Source organism: Lissotriton vulgaris, chromosome 7 (genome assembly GCF_964263255.1).
Source record: "Lissotriton vulgaris chromosome 7, aLisVul1.2, whole genome shotgun sequence".
Classification (NCBI taxonomy): Eukaryota; Metazoa; Chordata; class Amphibia; order Caudata; family Salamandridae; genus Lissotriton; species Lissotriton vulgaris.
Genome location: NC_141695.1, coordinates 225,829,064 through 225,850,555, shown reverse-complemented (window position 1 = coordinate 225,850,555; position 21,492 = coordinate 225,829,064). Strand labels below are relative to the sequence as shown.

Genomic DNA, 21,492 nt, shown 5'->3' with positions numbered 1-21,492 from the left:
GATTCAAATGCTGGGCAGATAGGTGGGGGGAGCACAGTCGACCTGAGTTACAGATGAACGGGTGACAGCTACCTTTTAACAAGTCAATGTCCTTGGAATGACTGGTATGTATCTGAAAATAGCACGAGTACTGTCGAATGTAAAATGTTTCGTAGCAGTCTCTGTACAATTTACTGCCCCCTACGGTACTTCTATGGTATCAAACCTATCAGAAAAGTCTCTGCATGAGAATAACGTCATACAACATAGAATAATATCGAGAACGAGCACAATCGATTCGTAAAGTTGGAGGAGCAACAGTGATAAACGTATGTGTTTGCAAAGCATGGGTCATCAAATTAGCGACTGATTTAAGACAAGAGGAACAGGAACAGGCACCCTCGGAAGCATCTGGTGAGTCAGGGGTCAGGGAGCGGGAGGCATTCCTTTGAAGTCTGATGGGGGAGCCTTTGAAGTGATGCGAGGCACAAATGGTGTAGTGGTGGTGTGCGAGCGGCTTCCTTTCGAATCGGATTGGGGGCGGTGGAGCAGGTAAGCGAGCGAGTGGGACGGAACAACCATATGAGCCTGGCTCACAGACTGCTTCAAAACAAAGGCCCCCCGATCTTAAGAAAATTCATCAAACCATATAAAGCCCCAAGATCCCTTCGATCCGACCAGGAACATCTCTTCATCATTCCCAGAATCAAAAAAGGCACGCACAGGTGGAAGGCGCTTCTTGGTTCACACCGCACTCCTCTGGAACGCCTTACCCCGCGACCTGAGAACAGAATCGAACTATCTACGATTCAGAAAGCGGCTGAAAACCCACCTTTTCCCTTAAAATCCTAACCTCCGCCCCCTCCCCCCACTGACCTGCAGTTGTACAGATCTTAGCGCTGGGATACTCACGGGTGACTACGCGCTTTATAATTTTTTTTCTTAAGAATAATAATAATAATAATAATATGGGGTGTGAGTGAGAAGTGAGGCTGAGCAGTAGGGAAGCAGCTTGGGAGCGCATTCCTTTGAAGTCTGATGCGAGGCTGATGGGTTTGACGTGGACGCGCGTCTCACACGAGTGCAGCACATGAACTGGACGTAATCCGCAGTTGGTAGAGATTTTGTTTTGCCTACTATATACTCGCCTATTAATCCCTGCGGGATATAATAGGCGAGACCTAACCAGTCCACACTTTTAAATGGCATGCCCCACTACGATTGGATTGAGCAAACCTGCAGGCACAATGGAAAGCCCGGACTCAGATTCCAAGTCCGCGTGGAGCAGGCAACAGGCGTCAGTACTGGCCCCAGTGGGCGGTGTCTGCTCCTTACAGCATACCTGCTAAGATTTTTGTGTGCATGGCGAGCAGTTCAGCGCGACCCTCACTCCTGTGTGTGCATCCCAGATTGTGTCATCAGGCTTCACTTTGGTAAGTAAAGTCCCCCTGCGAAGTCGCAGTGAAATCCTTCGATTAGATGGCATTCTTGGGTGCACGGCGGTCTGGCGTTTTCCAAATAGCTTTTAGATTGTCCAAAAAGTTGCCACTTACAACTGCTGGACTGCTTTTAGAGTGGGTACTGGTAGGTGCTTGTGGCCACACCTTTAACATCCTGACCAAACTTCCCTGGATAGAAGAAGTCGAGCACATGCGGGTCACACTTTGAAATACTAATTTATTCTGACATAGTGCATGACACGTTTCATCCTTAATGGACTTCCTCAGATGCAGTCAGAAGCAAACAATTTAAAACCAGTCCACACTTTTAAATGGCATGCCCCACTACGATTGGATAGAGCAAACCTGCAGGCACAATGGAAAGCCCGGACTGGGATTCCAAGTCCGCACGGAGCAGGCATCAGGCGTCAGTACTGGCCCCAGTGGGTGGTGTCTGCTCCTTACAGCATACCTGCTAAGATTTTTGTATGCATGGCGAGCAGTTCAGCAAGACCCTCACTCCTCCGTGCGCATCCCAGATTGTGTCATCAGGCTTCACTTAGGTAAGTTACGTCCCCCTGCTAAGTCGCAGTGAAATCCTTGGATTACATGGCATTCTTGGGTGCACGGCGGTCCAGCGTTTTCCAAAGAGCTTTTAGATTGTCCAAAAAGTTGCCACTTACAACCGCCGGACTGCTTTTAGAGTGGGTACTCGTAGGTGCTTGTGGCCACACCTTTAACATCCTGACCAAACTTCCCTGGATAGAAGAAGTCGAGCACACACGGGTCACACTTTGAAATACTCATTTATTCTGACAGAGTGCATGAACCGTTTCATCCTTAGTGAACTTCCTCAGATGCAGTCAGAAGCAAACAATTTAAAACCAGTCCACACTTTTAAAGGGCATGCCCCACTACGATTGGATGGAGCAAACCTGCAGGCACAATGGAAAGCCCGGACTCGGATTCCAGGTCCGTGTGGAGCAGGCATCAGGCGTCAGTACTGGCTCCAGTGGGCGGTGTCTGCTCCGTACAGCATACCTATATATATATATCATCAAAACAAAACTCTTTCAGAGTGTCGCTGGTGTTGAGAGTGCTCTAACAGGAGCTGCTTTCCATCTAAACTTGAGAACTACCCAGAGTTCTCTCCTTTTTTTGGCATATATATATATATATATATATATATATATATATATATATATATATATATATATATTACCTACTGGCAGTTGCCAGTAGGTAGATATAGTTAGGACCTAGTTTCCATAGGAAATCCGCAACATTTTATTTGGAATAATTTTGGCGCCAGTCGATGAATCTTCGCAAAATTCTCCAAGATGATGGGGCGCTCTGCTCTGCTCCTATCCTGAAAGTGGAGTGATTCGTCACGCGGGGGCCGAGAAAAAAGGGGGGTCTCAAAACGTGTTTTCCCCATACAATTTTCCATAGGGACCTTTAGACACGGCTACAGCCCGAACTGCTGAACTGAATTACGCCAAATTTGGCAAAAAGATAGAGTTTGGTTCACAGATCACGCTTTTTGTTAAATTGTGTAAATCCGTGCAGTAGTTCCTCAGAAAATCAAATGTAAAATCATAGATATATCTATGGATGGAGTAGGGTACGTGTATCCTCCGAGGATCATGCGTGCACCCTTACAAGCATGGGCTGCATGCTAATTGGCTGTCAACTGTCTGTCAACACTCCAAACCAGAAAGTGTTGGCAGCCATCTTGTATCTCGGTAGAACCGAGGCACAAGAAAACTGAAAAACAAGTGCGCAAAGGACGCAAATAAGGCAGAGTAGAAACCCCCTGACCCCCTAGGCCTGCTCAGGGGCATGTCCCCACCGAGCATCTTGTGGTTCGCTCATCTACTTTTTCACCCCCGCTCACTTGTTTGCTAATGTATCGTCCGCCCTAGTCTACTCCTCTGTTTATGCCAGCCTTTCAGGACTTACTGGCCACGCTGGCGGTCAATTATGCCTCAGTCCTAGTGCTAGACGATTTTAACTATTGGCCCACAGATCCCATTGAATGCACATCTTCCAAGCAATTCACTGAATCACTCCAATCTTTGAATTTTATCCCCCACATTCAAGCTCCGACACACACACACGGACATGTACTTGACCAAGTTTAGTCTCTCAACTATTCCATTTCATCCATATCTGTGTCCCCATGCCCATGGTCTGACCATGCTCTTATCTCGTTTTCCCTCCACCTTAACCCTGTAACAAAGGTTCCGCTTGCAAAAAACACCTGGGCACGGAACTGGAATCGTGTTAACCTCCCCTCACTATCCTCCTCTCTCTTGAACTCCTCACCCAATCTGGTGGGCCTATCCTCCTCACTGCAAGCCACCGCCATCGATACCTGGCTCGCTGGAGGTTGCGATCTAGTAGCTCCCTTACGCCGGATCTCAACCAAAAGACCTTAGGAGTCTAACCGGTGGTTCAGCGAAGACTTAAAGGATAAAACATTGACCCTCCGGCGAGCTGAGAGGCAATGGAGAAGGGACTACTGTCCCCTACTGAAAACCCATTACCTCACACTATTACATGATTATAAAAAAGCTATCCTAGGAGCCAAAACTGCCTATTTCTCATCAAAAATCCTGGCGGCAGAGAATAAATCTAGGGAGATCTTTACCATCGTACACGATTTAGCCTTTTCTGAGAGGACTATCCCTAAACCCCCCCCTACCCAGTCCCTATGTGATTCACTGAATTATTATTTTCTGGATAAAATCACCAATATTAAGACTAACATCCCACCCCCCTCTCCTACTTTTGTTGAACCCCTCCCTCCCACAGTCCAGTGTCGTCTGTCTTTGATTCCCCCTCTCACTGAAGAAGTATTTTTGGAAACTCTTCCTAAGGTAAAGTCAGGTTTCCCGGCCGATATCTGTCCGGCCCGCATCCTTCAACAGATTTACTCCGTTTGCACTCAGCCCCGATCACTTTTCTCAATAGCTCCCTTGCGCAAGGGGTTGTGATCCCAGCTCTCAAATCTGCTATAATAGTGCCTATTCTAAAGAATCCTGGTGCAGATTCGTCCGCCCCAGTCAACTACCGCCCCATCTACCTGCTGCCCTACTTGGGCAAGGTGCTCGAGCGCCATGTTACTTCGGTACTCAGTGCCCACGTGGAAGCAACGGGGGGACTGGCGCCTTGTCAAGCGGGCTTTCGGCCTAGGCACTCTACTAAGTCCGTCGTGGTGTCGGTCCTGGACAACCTCAGGGAGGGCTTGGACCAAAATAAACACCAGGCTCTGGTGCTCCTCGATCTCTCCGTCGCTTTTGATACGGTGGACCACTCCATCTTGCTTTCACGTATCAGAGCGGCGGGAATCGGGGGCTCAGCCCTGGTTTGGCTATCGTCCTTCCTGAGGGATCGCACCCAGGCTATCCGGTTGGGGGATTTCACGGCAACTCCACTCTAGATCACTTGTGGTGTTCCCCAGGGCTCTTCTCTTTCCCCTCTTTTGTTCAATCTTTATATCTCTCCTCTAATTTTCGCACTCCAGCAGCTGGAGGTCACCGTACACAACTATGCGGATGACCTCCAGCTCGTCTTCAACCTTTCTCCTTCTCCCCATTCTATCTCTAATTTTCAGACTATTATGATTTTTATCAGGGACTGGATGAGCCACAACCACCTGAAGTTGAACCCGGATAAAACAGAGTTGGTTCTCACTGGTGGTTCTTCCAGTCCCTGGAACTCTTTATTTTGGCCTTCTTCCTTAGGTTCCCCTCCTACTCCCTCTCCTACAGTTAAGACTTTAGGCATCAAAATAAATAATCACCTCACCCTTCACTCGCAAATTAGCTCTGTTGTCTCTTCTTGCTTTCTCACTCTTCGTACTATCCGCACTGTCTCCCGTTTTTTTCCCCCTTGGCACACAAGTTGATCATGTCTGCCCTAGTGATCTCTCGGCTGGATTACGCCAATGCCCTGTACAACGGCATTCCAGCCTACAGTCTACGAAAGCTCCAGCTGGTGCAACACCAGGCGGCTCGGTTACTGTATGGCCTCCCCCGCTCCCACCCCCAACCCCGTTACTGAAGGCGCTCCACTGGTTACCTGTCAGGGAGCGTTCCCTCTTCAAAACTGGCTGCATGGTTTTCCAGGCACGCCAGGGATAAGCCCCTGCCTTTATTATCTCCCTGATAAGGGAATATGTCCCGGCCAGAGAGCTTCGCTCATCTTCTCAATCCCTCCTACAGGTACCCCGCTACAAGCGAAAAAAGTGGGGAGGGGCCAATTTTTCATTTTTGCCACCCACCTTTTGGAACTCCCTCCCCGACCATCTGCGGTCGACCAAACACTACTCCCTCTTCCGTAAGGGTTTGAAAACCTTTTTGTTCAATCAGGCTTTCCTGCAGTAACCCATCTATTGCTTCGCTCCTGCTTACTATGCCTTCAAAGCGCCAAGAAACCATCTGGTATACGCTGCGCTCTACAAATATTTTAAATTCAAATTCAAATTCCCACAAGGACCCCCAAGGCCCAAAAAAACATTTTGTTTTTTTAAATCGCGGAATGCGCATAGGATCCCGTGAAAAAAAAAACCGAAGCCCGCTCTAGTGCTAATTAGCCCCCAGGGTCCCGAGTCCCCGGGGCAATGTGCTTTATTATAATGGGGGTGACAAATCAACTGTTGTTTTTGCATTTATTATAATGGGGGGCCCAGAAGGGCCCCAAATGAAGAGTGCCAGCCCTGGGGGATGGGGTCCCCGGGGCTAGAAATGGCCCGGGAGGGGGGCCACACGACCCCCTTCCCCATATAATAAAAAAATAATAATAGTTTTAAAAAAGGAGGCAGGTCGGACCCAGGGGATGGGGTCCCAGGGCCCAGAAGTGGCCCCGGAGGTGGCCACGTGGCCCCCCTCCCCAAGAAATGTATAAAAAAAAATGAGGCAGAGCCCCGGGGGATGGGGTCCCCGGGGCTAAAAGAAGCCTCAGGAGGGGGGCCAGGCAATAATTAGGGGGCAAGCCCTGGGGGATGGGGTCCTCAGGGCTAAAAAAAATAGTATAAGAAGGGGGGCTACACAGCCCCCCTTCTTAAAAAAAGAAAAACACCGGCATCGCGCCAGAAGCCACGCCCTCTTCATGCAGCACTCTGCAAACGCGCCTGCTGGCACGTTTACAGAGGGGGAACACATTCCCCTTTAATACTGGGGGTCCCTGGGGGCTAACTAGCTCACCTGGAACCTCCAGTATGCACCAGGGGGCTGCGTTGCAGAGTGGTATTTTGAGGCCACGCCCCTTTTTACACCTCTGTACAACACAGCTCTGTGGCGCTTACTAGAGGTAGCTGGTGGGCTAGTTGCGCCCCAGGCACCCTCAGGATTCAAGGGGAGTTAATCCCCCAACTTAAAACACGCCACGGGTGCGTTTGCACAGTGATGAAGGTAGGGGCAGGGCCTGAGATCACATGTGTGCAAACACGCCCTGTGGCGGAGTTTAAGGTGGGGAAATTAATTCCTTGTCAATCCTGAGGGTCCCTTGGGCCAACTAGCCCACCAGGTACCTTCAGTAAGCACCACTTGCAGAGTGTTTTAAAAAGGGGCGTGGCCTCTGAACACCTCTCTGCAATGCAGCCCGCATACTGGAGGTATCTGGTGGGCTAGTTGGCCCCCAGGGACCCACAGGATTGAGGAGGAATTAATTTTCTAACTTAAAATGCACCACAGGGCGTGTTTGCAGACATGTCACCTCAGGCCATGCCCCCTTCGTTCATCAGTGTGCAAACGCACCCCATGGTGTGTTTTAAGTTGGGGAATTAATTCTCTTTCAATACTGAGGGTCCCTGAGGGCCAAATAGCCTAACAGGTATCTCCAGTATGCGCCAGGGAGCAGCGTTGCAGACAGGTGTTCAGAGGCCACGCCCCTTTTTACACCTCTCTGCAACGCAGCTCTGCGGTGCTTACTGGAGGTACCTAGTGGGCTAGTTTGACCCTAGGGATCCTTAGGATTGGAGGGAACTTCATCTCTCAACTTAGAACGGTGACAGGGCGCATTTGCACAGAGGTGAAGGGAGAGGACGTGTGCAAACACACCCTGTGGTGCGTTTTAAGTTGAGGACAAAAATTCAACTTCAAACCTGAGGGACCATGGGGGCCAAGTAGCCCACCATGTGCTTCCAGGAAGTGCCAATGCGCTGCATGCAGAGAGGTGGTGCATGTCATGCCCCTTTTTACATCTCTCTGCTACGCAGCTCTGTGGCGCTTACTGGATTTACTATGAATTCTGATTTACTCACCTGTTATCAGGAGAGACCTCAGTGCTGCATCTTTGAGCCCAGTACTGATCCTCAAAAGTATTTCTAACCATACTTACCAGTAACTTGAATTTCCATCCATAGGCTAACATTGATGGTTTTCACTTGGAAATTCTTTTAAGTGTGGAGTTTTGGAACTTTAAAATATTCACCTAAAATCATTCGAACAACGAATTCCGATTTACTCACCTGTTAGCAGGAGAGAACCCAGTGCTGCATCTTTTAGCCCAGCACTGACCCTAAAAAGTCATTCTAACTGTACTTACCAGTAACTTGTATTTCCTTCCATAAGAATCTATTGTCTGATTTTCACCAGAAAAGTTTCTAAGTGTCTATTTTCACAAACTAAAAATATTTCTTAAAAATCGCCTGTATGACTTAAACGCTTTCTTTAACTGTTTACAGGAGATGCACCAGTGCTGGATCCAGGATAAACCATTGAGTAAGAAAAAGTGACAATAGCACTACTTACCTGCTAAAGGAATTTCCTGCTATAGGATAACATTGGTGATTGAATAAGTGTTAAGCATGGGCGGAAAATCCGTTCCGCTCGCGGATTTTGCGGATTTTCGGTAAATTCGCAATCCGCGAACGCTCGCGAATTTACCGAAAATCCGCAAATTCGCACGCAGCGGATTTTTTTTTCTTGGTGATACAATTTTGCGGCGTGCAGTGTAAGTTCGCAATTGCGAACATGTAGGTGCGGCGGGCAGCAACAATCTCGCACTCGCGAAATTACAAAAATTGCAATTCTGCACAAGAAATCCACTAGCAAGCAGCATAGACCTTCTGAAAATGATGATTTTTATCAGAATAACTCCTCAGGTTGACATTTGCCTGCACTTTTTTGGATTTGAGGCCTTTTGACTTTCTTTGGATCACTTTTGGATTAGAAATCAACTTTCACAAGTAAGCTTGTTTGGGGCATTACAGTTGCTGTAATGCTGTTCTGCAGAAAAACGAGTTTTGCAAAAGTGAAAGCATTCAGCGGGTGCGAAAGTTCAAACTCATCATAAGTAACCATTCCCTGTAGTGCTTCTTGACTGGGGCCCCTCCAGAGTTCAGTTGCTAGTTGCAACAATTGTATGACCCTGCTCTGACCCTCACAGCAGGCTCATAGAATAGCTACAAGTAGGCCACAAAGGTCCTGGGAAAAGAAATTGCACTGCAACAGAAAGCAAATTACAGATTAGTAAGCAGGTGCCAGACTGGAATTTTAAAACAGTGACACATTAATAAATCAACCCCAAATTAATTCATGTGAGTTGAAGCAGGGCAGGCGTGCTTGCTTTTTCCCCCCATAATCTACAGTGATGATGAACCAGAGGGTGGCATTGATGTACCAGAGGGTGGCATGGGTGAAACACCATTCCCTGTAGTGCTTCCTGACTGGGGCCCCTCCAGAGTTCAGTTGCTAGTTGCAACAATTGTATGACCCTGCTCTGACCCTCACAGCAGGCTCATAGAATAGCTACAAGTAGGCCACAAAGGTCCTGGGAAAAAAATTTGCACTGCAACAGAAAGCAAATTACAGATAAGGAAGCAGGTGCCAGACTGGAATTTTAAAACAGTGACACATTAATAAATCAACCCCAAATAAATTCATGTCAGTTGAAGCAGGGCAGGTGTGCTTGCTTTTTCCCCCCATAATCTACAGTGATGATGAACCAGTGGGTGGCATTGATGTACCAGAGGGTGGCATGGGTGAAACAGAGGGTAGCAGGGGTGAAACAGAGGGTGCTGGGAACCTGTTATGATGAACCAGACGTAGAAACAACATAATCGCGACCGTTGCGAGCCGACATGTAAGTTCGCAATTGCGAAGTGGTACAAAACCCTCGCGAACTGGCAGAAATCCTTGCGAACACAAAAAAAAAATCCGCAAATTTGCAAGAATTCGCGGATTTTGCGGATTGCGAATTTGCAAATTCGCAAAATTCGCGAACGCCAGATTCGCAAAATTCGCCCATGCTTAATAAGTGTCAACTTTTAAGATACAATAATACTCCTTAAAAATCACTACTGTAACTAAAACACTTTTACTCAACCGTTTACAGGAGATGTCCAAGGAATGAATATAGGATCTAGTACTGTGGATAGAAAAGTAATCCATAAAGTAACTAATTGCATTTAACTAGAAATTCACATTGAGGTCAATGTTGCATTGTGTTTGAAATTGTGTTGCCCGTTGCAACAACTGTAACTACTGTGCTTATAAGTCTATTGCCTATTTGCAAAGTATTAAAACTAAAATAATTCATTCTGAGAAAGTATATTTTGTAATGTAATGTATAATGTAATTCTAATGTAATTTAAAAAATAAAAGATCTAAAAATAAATAGTTTAAAAAATGTAGTAAATCAGTATAAAAAAAATAATATAACAATGAATACATTTAAAAATTGTCATTTACAAAACTTTCGAAATACACTGAAAAAAACATGGGTTTCAGGCCTGATATAGTTAGGAATTATCATTTAAAAAACCTTTGAAATTCACTGAAAAAACCATAGGTTTCAGGCCTGATATAGTTAGGAATTAGCATTTCAAAAACCTTAGAAATTATCTCAAATGACATCACTGATGACATCATTGATGACGTCATCCACGTGACAATCAGATACACCTCATCATACAGTAGTATAACCTTTCATCACTCACTGTAAAATACAGAGTACCATATTTGAATCCATTGACACACCAATACAAGTTTCTAAAAACCCATTCAGTGATTCCTAGTTCTATACACACATCTAATCACTTACCTACAGATTCAATCATACATGCAGTTAATGATCAATAGAACACTATCAAATATACTTATACACCTATATCGACATTACACACCAGCAGACATCCTATTCACTCATGAAGTCATCCTATTCACTTATGCAAACAATGGATCATACTTACATTTACTTAGTTATACACTTATTTATTTATTTATTTTTTTTTATTTAGGAAGTTTTCTATAGCGCTGTCAAGACCCGGAGGTAGCAGAGCGCTTTACAGTAATAGAATGACAAAAATCTGTATAAACATATGCATAACATAAACATAAACATGAACATAACATATGCAAGGTATAAGCATTCAAAGAGTGACATTGTAAGCGGAACATGGGTGAGTTGCCGAGCTTCTTTGGTTATGGGATTCACTGTATTCACATAGTTCAGGGGTTGCTTGCTGACCCCGGTTATCCGCAGCCAAGGGAGCGGATCAGGAACAAGGATTTGAGTTACCTTTTGAATTCCACAAAAGTAGGAATAGTTCTGATATGCGGGGGGATGGAGTTCCAGATTTGGGGGGCGTTTCCAGTGAAGGAGCAGTCCGCTGTTCTTTTCTTTCTGGTTTTGGGTAGGATGAGCAGGAAGGAGTTAGAGCTTCTCAGATTCCTGGCTTGGCCGGCTTTTTTGAGTTTATTTGCCAGGTATTCGGGTTTGCCGATATGGAGGGCTTTGTGTGTTAGGCAGGCCGTTCTGAAGTTACTACGCATTTCTAATGGGAGCCATTTGAGTTCCTTGAGTGCTGGGGAGATGTGATCCGATTTTTTGATGCCGGTAATCATTCTAGCTGCAGCATGTAGTGTTGTTTTGATCGGTGCCAAGTTCGATTTCGAGATGCCTGTTAGGATTGCGTTCCCATAGTCTAGCCTTGACAGTACCAGAGATTGAGTGGCCAGTTTGAGATCCTTGTTAGGAATGTAGGGTTTGATCTTGTTCAACAGTCTGAGGTTAAAGAAAGCACCTTTGGCTGCATTCTTGATGTGTTTTACCATGTTTAGTTTGGGGTCTATGATGATGCCAAGAGATTTAACAGAGTCGGCTAGAGTAAGATTTCCTTTAAGCGCATCAATAGCTTTTAGACACTCGGTGATTTGCGGGTTGTCTTCCTTGTTCGAGATGAGGAGTGTCTCAGTTTTGTCTGGATTCAGTTTCAAGTGATTGTTTGTCAGCCATTGTTGAACATCTTTCAGGGCAGCATTTAGTCTATGTATGTCAGTGAGAGAGGAAGTTTCCAGATATATTTGTGTATCGGGATGTTGTCTTTTCTGAGCAGCTTGGAGAGTGGTTCCATGTAGATGTTAAAGAGCTGGGGCGAGAGCACTGAACCTTTGGGGACGCCCTTATTGACATGTTGGATTTCGGAGGTGAAATTCTTGATTTTTATTATTTGTGTTCGGTTGTGTATGAATGAGGAGAACCATTTGAGAACTACTTCGCCGAGGCCTGCTCTTTCTTGAAGAGCCTTGGTGAGGAGTTTGTGATCCACCGTATCGAATGCTGCAGAAAGGTCAAGGAGAATGAGGAGGCAGCATTTGTCAGAATCCAGAGATCCGTGGATATCGTCTATGATGTTCAGCATCGCTGTTTCTGTGCTACATCCTTGTCTGAAGCCAGACTGGAGGGGGTCTAGGAGATTGATGTTGTCCAGATGGTGAGTCAGTTGCAGGAGTACACATCGTTCCAATGTTTTGGCTAGTAGAGGGAGATTAGATATAGGTCTGAAGTTGTTCAGGTCTGTTGAGTCAAGACCTGTTTTTTTTCAGCAGGGGGGTAACTTGCCCAATTTTTAGGCAGTCAGGGACCACTCCGTTTTAGGGAGCTGTTTATGATTTTGCCCCATATAGGTGCATGAGAGTGTTTCATTTTCATGATTAGTGAGGGAGGAATGGGGTCAGAGATATGAGCTGATGGTTTGGAGGACGAGATCACCGAGATTATCTCTGCGTCTGGGACGGGGCGGAAGCTAAGCCAGGGGGGGGCTCAGAGAGCCGGGAGAGAGAGCCTGAGGAGCAGCCAAACTGGTCTTCTTGGGGTGTGAATTGTTGGGGTCAAGTGAAATTTCAATTTTTGTGATCTTTTCGTTGAAGAAGTGGGTGAAATTGTCGCAAAGATCTTTGGACGCTAGCACAGAAGAAGACAGTGGTTTGGACGTTTGTTGCCTGATGATGCTGTAAAGTTCCTTTGGTCTATTTTTGGCTTTGTCCAGAACCTCGCGGAAGAAGCTGGATTTTTTGTTTTTGATGTGGTTGTTGTATTTCCTTCGGGCTGCTTTCAGTTGATCACGAAGGATGGCCGTTGGGTTATTTCTCCACTTTCTTTCGTGGCTCTTAGAGTTCTCCTTTCTGCGTTGAGGTCAGTGTTGAACCACGTTCTGGAAGGGATAACTCTGCTTCTTTTTAGCTTTAGTGGCGCAAGTTTGTCAAGTATGGACACTAGCTCGGAGTTGTAGCAGTCGGTGAGCTCATTGGTGGAAAGGTGCGCTTTATTGGCCGGAAGAAGAGAGCTTAACTGATCATCCAGGATATCCAGGGGTATTTGAGAGAGGTTTCTTGTCCATTTGGGAGGGTCTTCGGGGGGTTTATGTGAGGTAATGGGGTGATTGATATGAAAGAGGATCATGTGGTGGTCTGACCAGTCGACGGGAAGGATGTGGTTGATCGTGATTGATTTCTTTTGTGAGATGATAGCATCCAGTGTGGCTCCTTTGTAATGAGTCTCCTCTGTGCAATGTTGTTGCAGGTTGTTATCATGAAGGAGGCTGGATAACGATTGGATTAGGGGATTGTGTTTCTCATTCCAGCGAAGGTTCAGATCCCCAAGAATTAGGTTATTGGAGTCACCGAGTGCGCCTTGTGCAATCAGGTCGGAAAGTTGTTCTCCAAAAGGGTTATTTTTATCTGGGGGTGGTAGAGCAGGTGACACCGTAGAGAGTCTTTGTCATTGGTCTTGATGATGGTGGATAGGCATTCAAATGTATCGTAGTCAAAAGAGGTGGTTTCCGAGATGTCCAGGCTGTCCTTGTGGATGATAGCCACCCCTCCTCCCCTATGCTCTATCCTGTCTTTGGTAATGAGGGAGAAGCCAGGTGGTACGAGCATGTCGAGGCAGGGAGGGGATATATTATTTAGCCAGGTCTATGTGAGGAACGCAATATCAATATCGTGAGTGAGGATGGCTTCAGCTAGTTCTGTTACGTGCAGTGAGGCCGATCTACAGTTGATTAGCAAGCAATTGGAGAATTGCTCCTGATCGCTGGCCGATTTATCTTTGATCTCCCTTGGTATGGCGGTGAGGACCGGGTATCTCTGAGGTTTTGTGGTGAGGTGGACTTTCCGGTGACCTGTGATTACTTGGATTTGGGATTTGGGAGAATCTAGGGCGGGGGTGTTGTATGTGGAGGCTAGTAGGGTTGCTTCGCTGTCTGACATAGGTGCTGCTGATCTTAAAGGCCTTGAAGTCAAGTGTTTGGTGTCTGATAGGGGGTTAGGAGGAGTGTGGGAAGGAGTATGAGTCTTGGACCTAGGGAAGGGGTCTCCGGTTTTTGTAGTCTGCTGTAGGCAGGATTCCGAGATCTTGGGGGGGATAGTGAAGCTGGGTACTAGAGGTTTCTGTGGGCCTAGGAGAGCTGTTATCGTTGCCGGAGTGATCCGTCAGCGGGGGGCATTTGGAGGGTCTGCGGGTTATACCTAAGTTGGAAAGGATCACCAGTAAGCCCTGGGTGATTGTGACAATCTGGTTTTCGAGAGCCGCGAGGCGTTGTGACACAGAGTTGAGGGAGGGGATGGGGGTATCTGGGGTAGCGCCAGGTGTGTTGTGGTTCGGGTTGGGGTGTTGAGGGGTCCGGGGAGAGGACTGGGGAAGGGGAGGGGAAGGTGCAGGGGAGGACTTTGAATGACTGTGAGCTGGGATGTGACTCGAGGGGAGGGGGGTTCCTGAAGGCGGAGGAAGGGGAGGGGAAGGGACAGGGGAAGGCTTTGAATGACTGTGAGCTGGGATGAGGCTCATGGAATCAGGTTGAGGGATCCGGGGAGAAGGCGGGGGAAGGGAAGGGGAAGGGACAGGGGAGGGCTGTGAGTGACTGTGAGTGGGGATGAGACTCGAGGGGAGGGGGGTTACTGAAGACAGAGGACGGGGAGGGGAAGGGACAGGGGGAGGCTTTGAGTGACTGTGAGTTGGGATGAAGTTCGTGGGGTGTGAGGTTCCTGGAGGCGAGGAAGTATTGCCAGTGGGGGGATGAGGGAGGCGGTACCTGGGGGAGGTGTGGCTGTTGGAAGAGGGGATTGAAGGAGGGGTTGGAGTTTCCTGTTGTGGCTGGTTGGTAGTAAATGCCCGTTTTGAGACAACGGGGCGAGGGGGGGCGTAGCAGGCAGGAAAGATATCACGGAGGAGAGGATCATAGTCTTCTCTGTTAGGGGTGAGGGAGGGCGGAGAGGGGGTTGCGGCGTGGTGAGGTAGAGTTGGGGAGGTTGATCTTAATGTGGGGAAAAGGGCATCGAAGGCTTCAAGGTTCTCATTATTGACCTGTATAAGGACCGTGCCATTTGTGTAGATGGTCATCGTAGTATAGCCTCTACCGGCCGATCCAAAAGGGAGTATAGTGGTAAGTTTGCAACTATGGGGAGTGGATGTGGTTTTGGCAATAAATAGTTGCGTTCTGATCACGGAGATCCAGTAATCAGGTCTCTCAGTATGGAATATAAGGTCCATCTTAGTCGGACCATTTGCAGACGAGTGGTAGATGTCTGTGATTAGGGTTTCCCTATGTTGACGGATAAGTTTCTGTTTGAAAGAGCGTCTCGATTTAGTAGAGAGGAGGGGGGGAAAGACGATGGTGAAGGAGTTACGGCTGTGGGGTTTCAGGTGGGTAGATAATACTTGAGGGGAAGGGGAAGGTCGGTCTCGAGCCATCCAGAAGGTAGTGAAGGGCGTGAGAGTACCTTAGTTTAGTTACGGTGTTGTGTTGGGTGACGCAACTCACCAAGGTTGTATCTGGTGTCCGCGAGCCGGAGAATCCTTGAAGACAGCCAAATTGTAGACGATCCAACATCAACTAGAGGATTGCGGGGAGGGCGATGTTGACGGCTGAAGGTGGCTCCGGTACCTGTAAGATTCGCTCTGGAGGTGTCCTGGGGTCACGGGAAGGCAGGGGAGCGTCGATCACGTTAACATGTAATCGGGCAGACAGTCCCTGCTTTCCGATAGCGTGAGTCAGGCTGCACTTCCTTGTTTAGAGGTGGGCTAGAAGGTATGGAGCTGAGGCGCCAGCTTTGTTAGAGGGCAGAGTTTGAGCGTTTAAAGCAGTCATAGTGCCCGAGTTGGGCCACAGATTGTGGAAAGGCTAGCGTTGCTTCTTTGTTGACTGATTCGACAGGCTACGGTGATGACGCCCTACCGTGTCTCACGTATCTAACATGAGCACATGTTTGACTCGTACAAGGAGCGTGCCGGGCCTTTCGGGGCAGTATGATCATCATGGTTGGGTCTGGGCAGAACGATCTGTACCTCCTTGGTGCGCTGCAGGTAGGGGGGGGGGTAACTTGGGTGCCAGGTGTACTATAGATAGGAGGGCAGGAATCTGGGAGGTCAGGTGAACAAGGGGTGAAACGAACAATGTACTCACTGTTGCAGAAGAGACTGGAGCGCAAAGGGGAAATAACACGTTGCGGGCCCCTAGCCCGGTGTGAAACGAACAATGTACTCACTGTTGCAGGAGAAACTGGAGCGCAAAGGGGAAATAACACGTTGCGGGCCCCTAGCCCGGTGTGAAACGAACAATGTACTCACTGTTAGGTGCATGTAGCAGTAGACTTCTTTCGGAAACAGTTTTAAAGCCTTCCGAATGATGTGGTGTCTCCACTTTAATCCCATATCTCAGATTCTATAACATATGGCAGTACCTACGTTGGCTTGGGATATTTGGTTTAAATTGGTGTGGGTTGGATTAGTTGATTAGATGCAAATCGAAGGGATACCTTTGGTCACCCCCTCAGCTTTGCTGGATAGCTCCTACACATGGATAAGGGTGTTGGAGATGGTTTTAGGTGCTTGTTTTCTTGATAGGTTATCCTTCTAGAAGCAGAGACCGTTTTCGATTTTTTCTCATGCTTTGACCCTCATACCGCAGGTCTTGATTTTATTCTGATTGATTTTCAGCTTGTTCCTTATGCAGAACAGTTCAATGGCTATCATTTGAGATTGGAAAGCACTTTGTGTCTAGGCTAGAAAGACAGTTGTTGGCATAAAGGAGTAGTATTTTTACATCTTTTGATTTGAGGCACGTCTGGTGTGGCAGTTGGAATAATAGAATACATTTAATTTATGTAAAACAGGCGTCCGTGTAACACTCTGCAATTGGTCGGAAATTTGTTTCTTCTTTTATTGCTCGTGCCAATTTTAACTTGAGCATTTGAGTTGGAGTAGAGTTCATCGCAGTTTTAATAACCGTTGAATTATCTGAACACTTTGATAGGGATGAGCTGGCTAGCCTTCAGATGCTAATTATGGCTACTAGATGGAGCCCAGAGTTAGAACAAGAATGCTATCTCAATATCACCAATGTCTTCATGTAGCTTAATAGAGTAATTCATTTTGTGTCCTATTTGTGGGCAGGGAGCAAGCAGAGGCCTCTATGCGATTGGCTTGGGTTTTTAACCACATGGCTGCTGCAGTGATTTTTCCCCAGTGCTGGAAATTGCCATTTGGCTGGCACCATGACGAGCTCAGCTCACGACACCCGTGGGTGATGACGAGCTGAGCTCGTCATCAGCAGCGAAAGGGTTAATTGTTTATCTGGCAGGTGTATAAAAAAAAGGGCCAGGAGGTGGCACCACTTTATTATCCGAGGGAAGCCAAAGAGACGGTGTCACGTGCCCTTATTCTATCTCGGTTAGACTACGCCAACGCTTTGTTCAGTGGTATTCCAGCTTACCTGATCAAGCGTCTCCACGTCATTCAGAATGCGGTGGCTAGACTTCTTTTTAACATCTCGAGGAGGTCTAGCGTCCGGCATCATTTGCATAGTCTACACTGGCTGCCCGTGGCACAACGAATTTTGTTTAAGTCCCTGGTTCTCTCCTTCAGAGCTACGTACGATCAAGGGCCTCACTACCTGAGAAAGCGGTTTTCTATGTATGTGTTCAACCGCTGCCTCAGATCGGCCAATCAGTGTCGGATAGTCCTTCCCCGTTTTCAGCGTGTTCGGCTGGGTGGACAGTCCATTTCTGTGATAGCAGCTAGAGCCTGGAACGCTCTTTCCCTGCAACTCTGCGTTACTCAAGATATTGGTTGCTTAAAAAAAGCTCTAAAACACATCTTTTTAATACAACAAACTGATTTCCACCTCTCTGTCCTCTGCTTACCTGCACGAGCTCGCACCAGGATACTCTAGAGTAATTGCGCGCGGTACAAAACCCTCTATAACAATAACAATAACAATAACTTTATCTATTCATATACATAGTAACTTATACTTAGTGTGTTATAAAATCACTATTACAAGTATACAGTTATCCATACAGTCTTGCATACAATCACTTAGTGTTATGTATACTTACTTATAAACAACAACTGACACATACACTGCCTTTTGTTTTTCTACTTTGTTGGACATGTACCATTGAGAGAGATATTTGCTCATCACCACACCTATAAAGATATTCACTCACCCAAACAACTGTTATAACATGTAGTTTTAACTTCATATACCTACTGAATCAACTATTCACACATCTTTGGGCAGTCACACACCCCCCACCGAACCACACACACATTCACTCCCCCATACAAATACTCAGTTAACTAATCAATAACTAATATAGACTTTCAAATAGCTAGTAAAAAACTGGAAAAGCAGTTTATTCAACAACTGACAAAGTGATACAGATGTTCACACAGTTTAGTCACTATCCAATATATTTAGTGAGACACTTTAAATTAGTTAAGTAAACAGTCAATCACACTTCTACTAAATCCTCCATCCAGATATTTATATTTATATATCCACTAATTTTTCAATGCAAATTGCATATATATATATATATAATACACATTTAAACAACAAAGCAAACCACATTCACTGGATGATGTCATCAGTGATGTCATTTGAGATGTCATCAGTGATGTCACTGACCATGTCATGAATGATGTAATATGTGACATCATCAGCAGTGGATTGCGGGCGCACAAGATATAGTGAGTACAACTAATTATATCGGAGGAATGTCAATGGTTTTGTACGAGTGAAATGTCCAGCTAACTATAACACCCCTAAAACCTACGTTTTTTTCAGTCAATATTTATGGATTTATCCCGGTATTAAGGAAAAGGTCGACATTATGTAAATGACTGTGTATTTTCATTGAAAATCGCTGTAAATATCGTACTACCTTAATGTGATAGTCCATCAACTGTGTTAACCCAAAGGTGGACAAATTCAAATGAACCAATCACTAATAAGCACTGTGCACTTTAAATACGCTTGAGAAATGTGGTTACGCTGTCATGTGATCAAGGCTTTGTGCCGAAACGTTATGGCGACAGCTGAATAAACGATAACAACCAGCATCTAATTTGTGGTCCGTGTCTGTGTCCAGCGCAATCAGGAGCAAAGGTGATTGCGGCAGGAGAACGGAGGTTTGAGCATATATATATATATATATATATATATATATTCCACCAATCTATTCTTCCTCAACGAAGAGAAAACGGCACACCAAGGATCAGCGATAATTGTATTTGTTCCAACAGTGCAATTATCATCACTCAACCACCACCAACGCGTTTCAACCCCCATGGGTCTTGCTCACGGTTGAAACGTTTTGGTGGTGGTTGGGTGATGATAATTGCACTGTTGGAATAAATACAATTATCGCTGATCCTTGGTGTGCGATTTACTTTGTTGAAGAAGAAGAAATTGGTGGAATATTGAATACGGGGACCGGTCCGTCCTCGAAACCAGCACCTGCTGTGAAAGAGTGCGCTCTCCCAGGGGCCAATTGGTAGAACATATATATAGGATTTTGGCTTATCTCTAAAGTATGTTGTTTATGTTTATATGTCACATGGTGTGCACAACAGCATATAAAAACAAGGCATTTTGTATTATATTTTACTGTGATCAAGGGCATCCGCCCGAAACGCGTCAGTCCGCTGCGCTGTTGAACTTGGTTCAATAAATTCCTTTTGCCTTATCTTTGGGATTCGTTTTGGTCTCTGTTCGCCGAAGCTGAAAGTTCAAGACTAATTGTTAGAATTTATTCAATCCACGGAAGGTGGTTGCTTCCATTACGAATCCACTCTCCGAAAGCAGTCTGCCGTCATCAACCAGCCTTTTCCTTTCTTTGCGTGAGCAGAATTGGACGACGGACCCTGCCTGCAGTGACACACCCACAATCAGTTTTGCCGTGCTGCAAGCAACACTTGGAGTCAAGCCGTGAGACGAGACGGGACCGGAGAGTAGTTGCCATTGCAGCGGCACCTTTGTGTGGTGAGTGGCAACACTGCATTTCAGGCGGTGGAGAGGACATAGGCAATAGTGAGGGGTCGGAGAGATATCAGGCACCCCTACGCCAACAACACCGTGTTAACCAAGCAAGTCCAACAGAGCGCTAGCGGCAATGTCGGAAGAGACAGTGCGAGGGCAGGAGGCGGCCTCAATAGAACTATTTAAAAACCTGCCCAAAATAATTAACAAAGGTGCAGCAACTCTATCGGGCACTCAAGTGAGTCCCCTGACCAACGAGGGGTGGATAAAGAACCTCATGAAGTGCATGGAGAAATGCATGAGCAACAAAATCACTAAATGGTGGGAGCATAAGTTATTGTCCATGTACATAGCGGAGGGTCGCGTTCCATGTGGGTTGCGAATCCTCCTAGCGCCCAGTTACGAGAAACCCCACCCAGATATGTTAAAAGAGTGGGGACAAAGCAACTTGGACGCATCAAGCAACCTAGTTAAGATCCTCATAAAATACGCAGAGATTGACCGTCTAGAGCTACTAAAAGAAATGGATGAAATCAACACGGAACTGTTGAAACTTGAACTCAATGACTTTATAGCAATATCCAAGAAAGAAATACAGGAGCGCATGAGCAAACGTGAGGAAAAAATAAAGGCTCGTAAAGCTTACAAATTTGCGCGCGATAAAGACGATTATGAACATGGACGTATCTATACGTTTGCGTGCAAATTTGATAATGCCAAGAAAATCAAAATAAGTCAAATACCAGCCCCCGCAATTTCAACATCAACATCAATGGCGGTGGAACACAACAGCCATGCAGTGTCCACTCCTGGCTCTAGCGATACGGATTCAACAATCAGCAGCGTATATTCAGATGATGGCAGCTCAGCAGGGGCAAGCTCAGGGGGGCCCCAAATGGTACTAGACTTAGGTGAGGAGGTAGATTTTTTAGGGAGTGCACGCCTCCAAACTCTGCGCCCTCTAAATTGACGGCAGCCGCAGCAACAAAAAGGGCCAGAATCAACCGACGATGCAAAGAACGCCGGAAAAAACATAAACTTAAACAACAAAAAAAAAGAAACAATTCTAAAGTAAAAGACAACACAATTGTTAATTTATCTACCACAACCTTAACAACAGCGGAAAATCAACTACTTAGTCTAGGATTGACATACTGCCCCCTCACGGACTTCAACTATAGCTCCACCAGGATCGATGTATTTCGTTACATACGCAAACTTAAACTGCGCAAATTCTTCAACATTAAAGATGGATTGAACAATACAGAGGTAAAAAGCATAGAACCATCCTCTCCAACAGTTGAGGCCCGGGATGTAAGAGCATTACTAACTTTGCAACAAATGGGCAACATGAATATCGAGACAGATCCAACTGTGTCCACACAGCAAGAACTAGTGGAAGTGGGAATTGAACAAGTAGACGCGGGTTTGCGTCCATTCAAACCAGCGTCTTGCTTTATGCCGAATATGCCAAGGAATGCCATAGACTCCTTCCATGAGGTGGTGACATCTGATTTGCAA

At 46.2% G+C, this 21,492-nt stretch overlaps 1 protein-coding gene across 1 annotated transcript in view; it reads left to right on the top strand.

Moving 5' to 3' along the window:
* Positions 1-16,712, top strand: part of LOC147701263 (uncharacterized) — a 42,164-nt gene extending 25,452 nt beyond the window's left edge. The window contains exon 3 of the mRNA XM_086929329.1: positions 16,660-16,712. Within this exon, the coding sequence (XP_086785455.1) occupies positions 16,660-16,712 (53 nt within the window). The remainder of the gene's footprint in view (positions 1-16,659) is intronic.
* Positions 16,713-21,492: the final 4,780 nt, after the last annotated feature.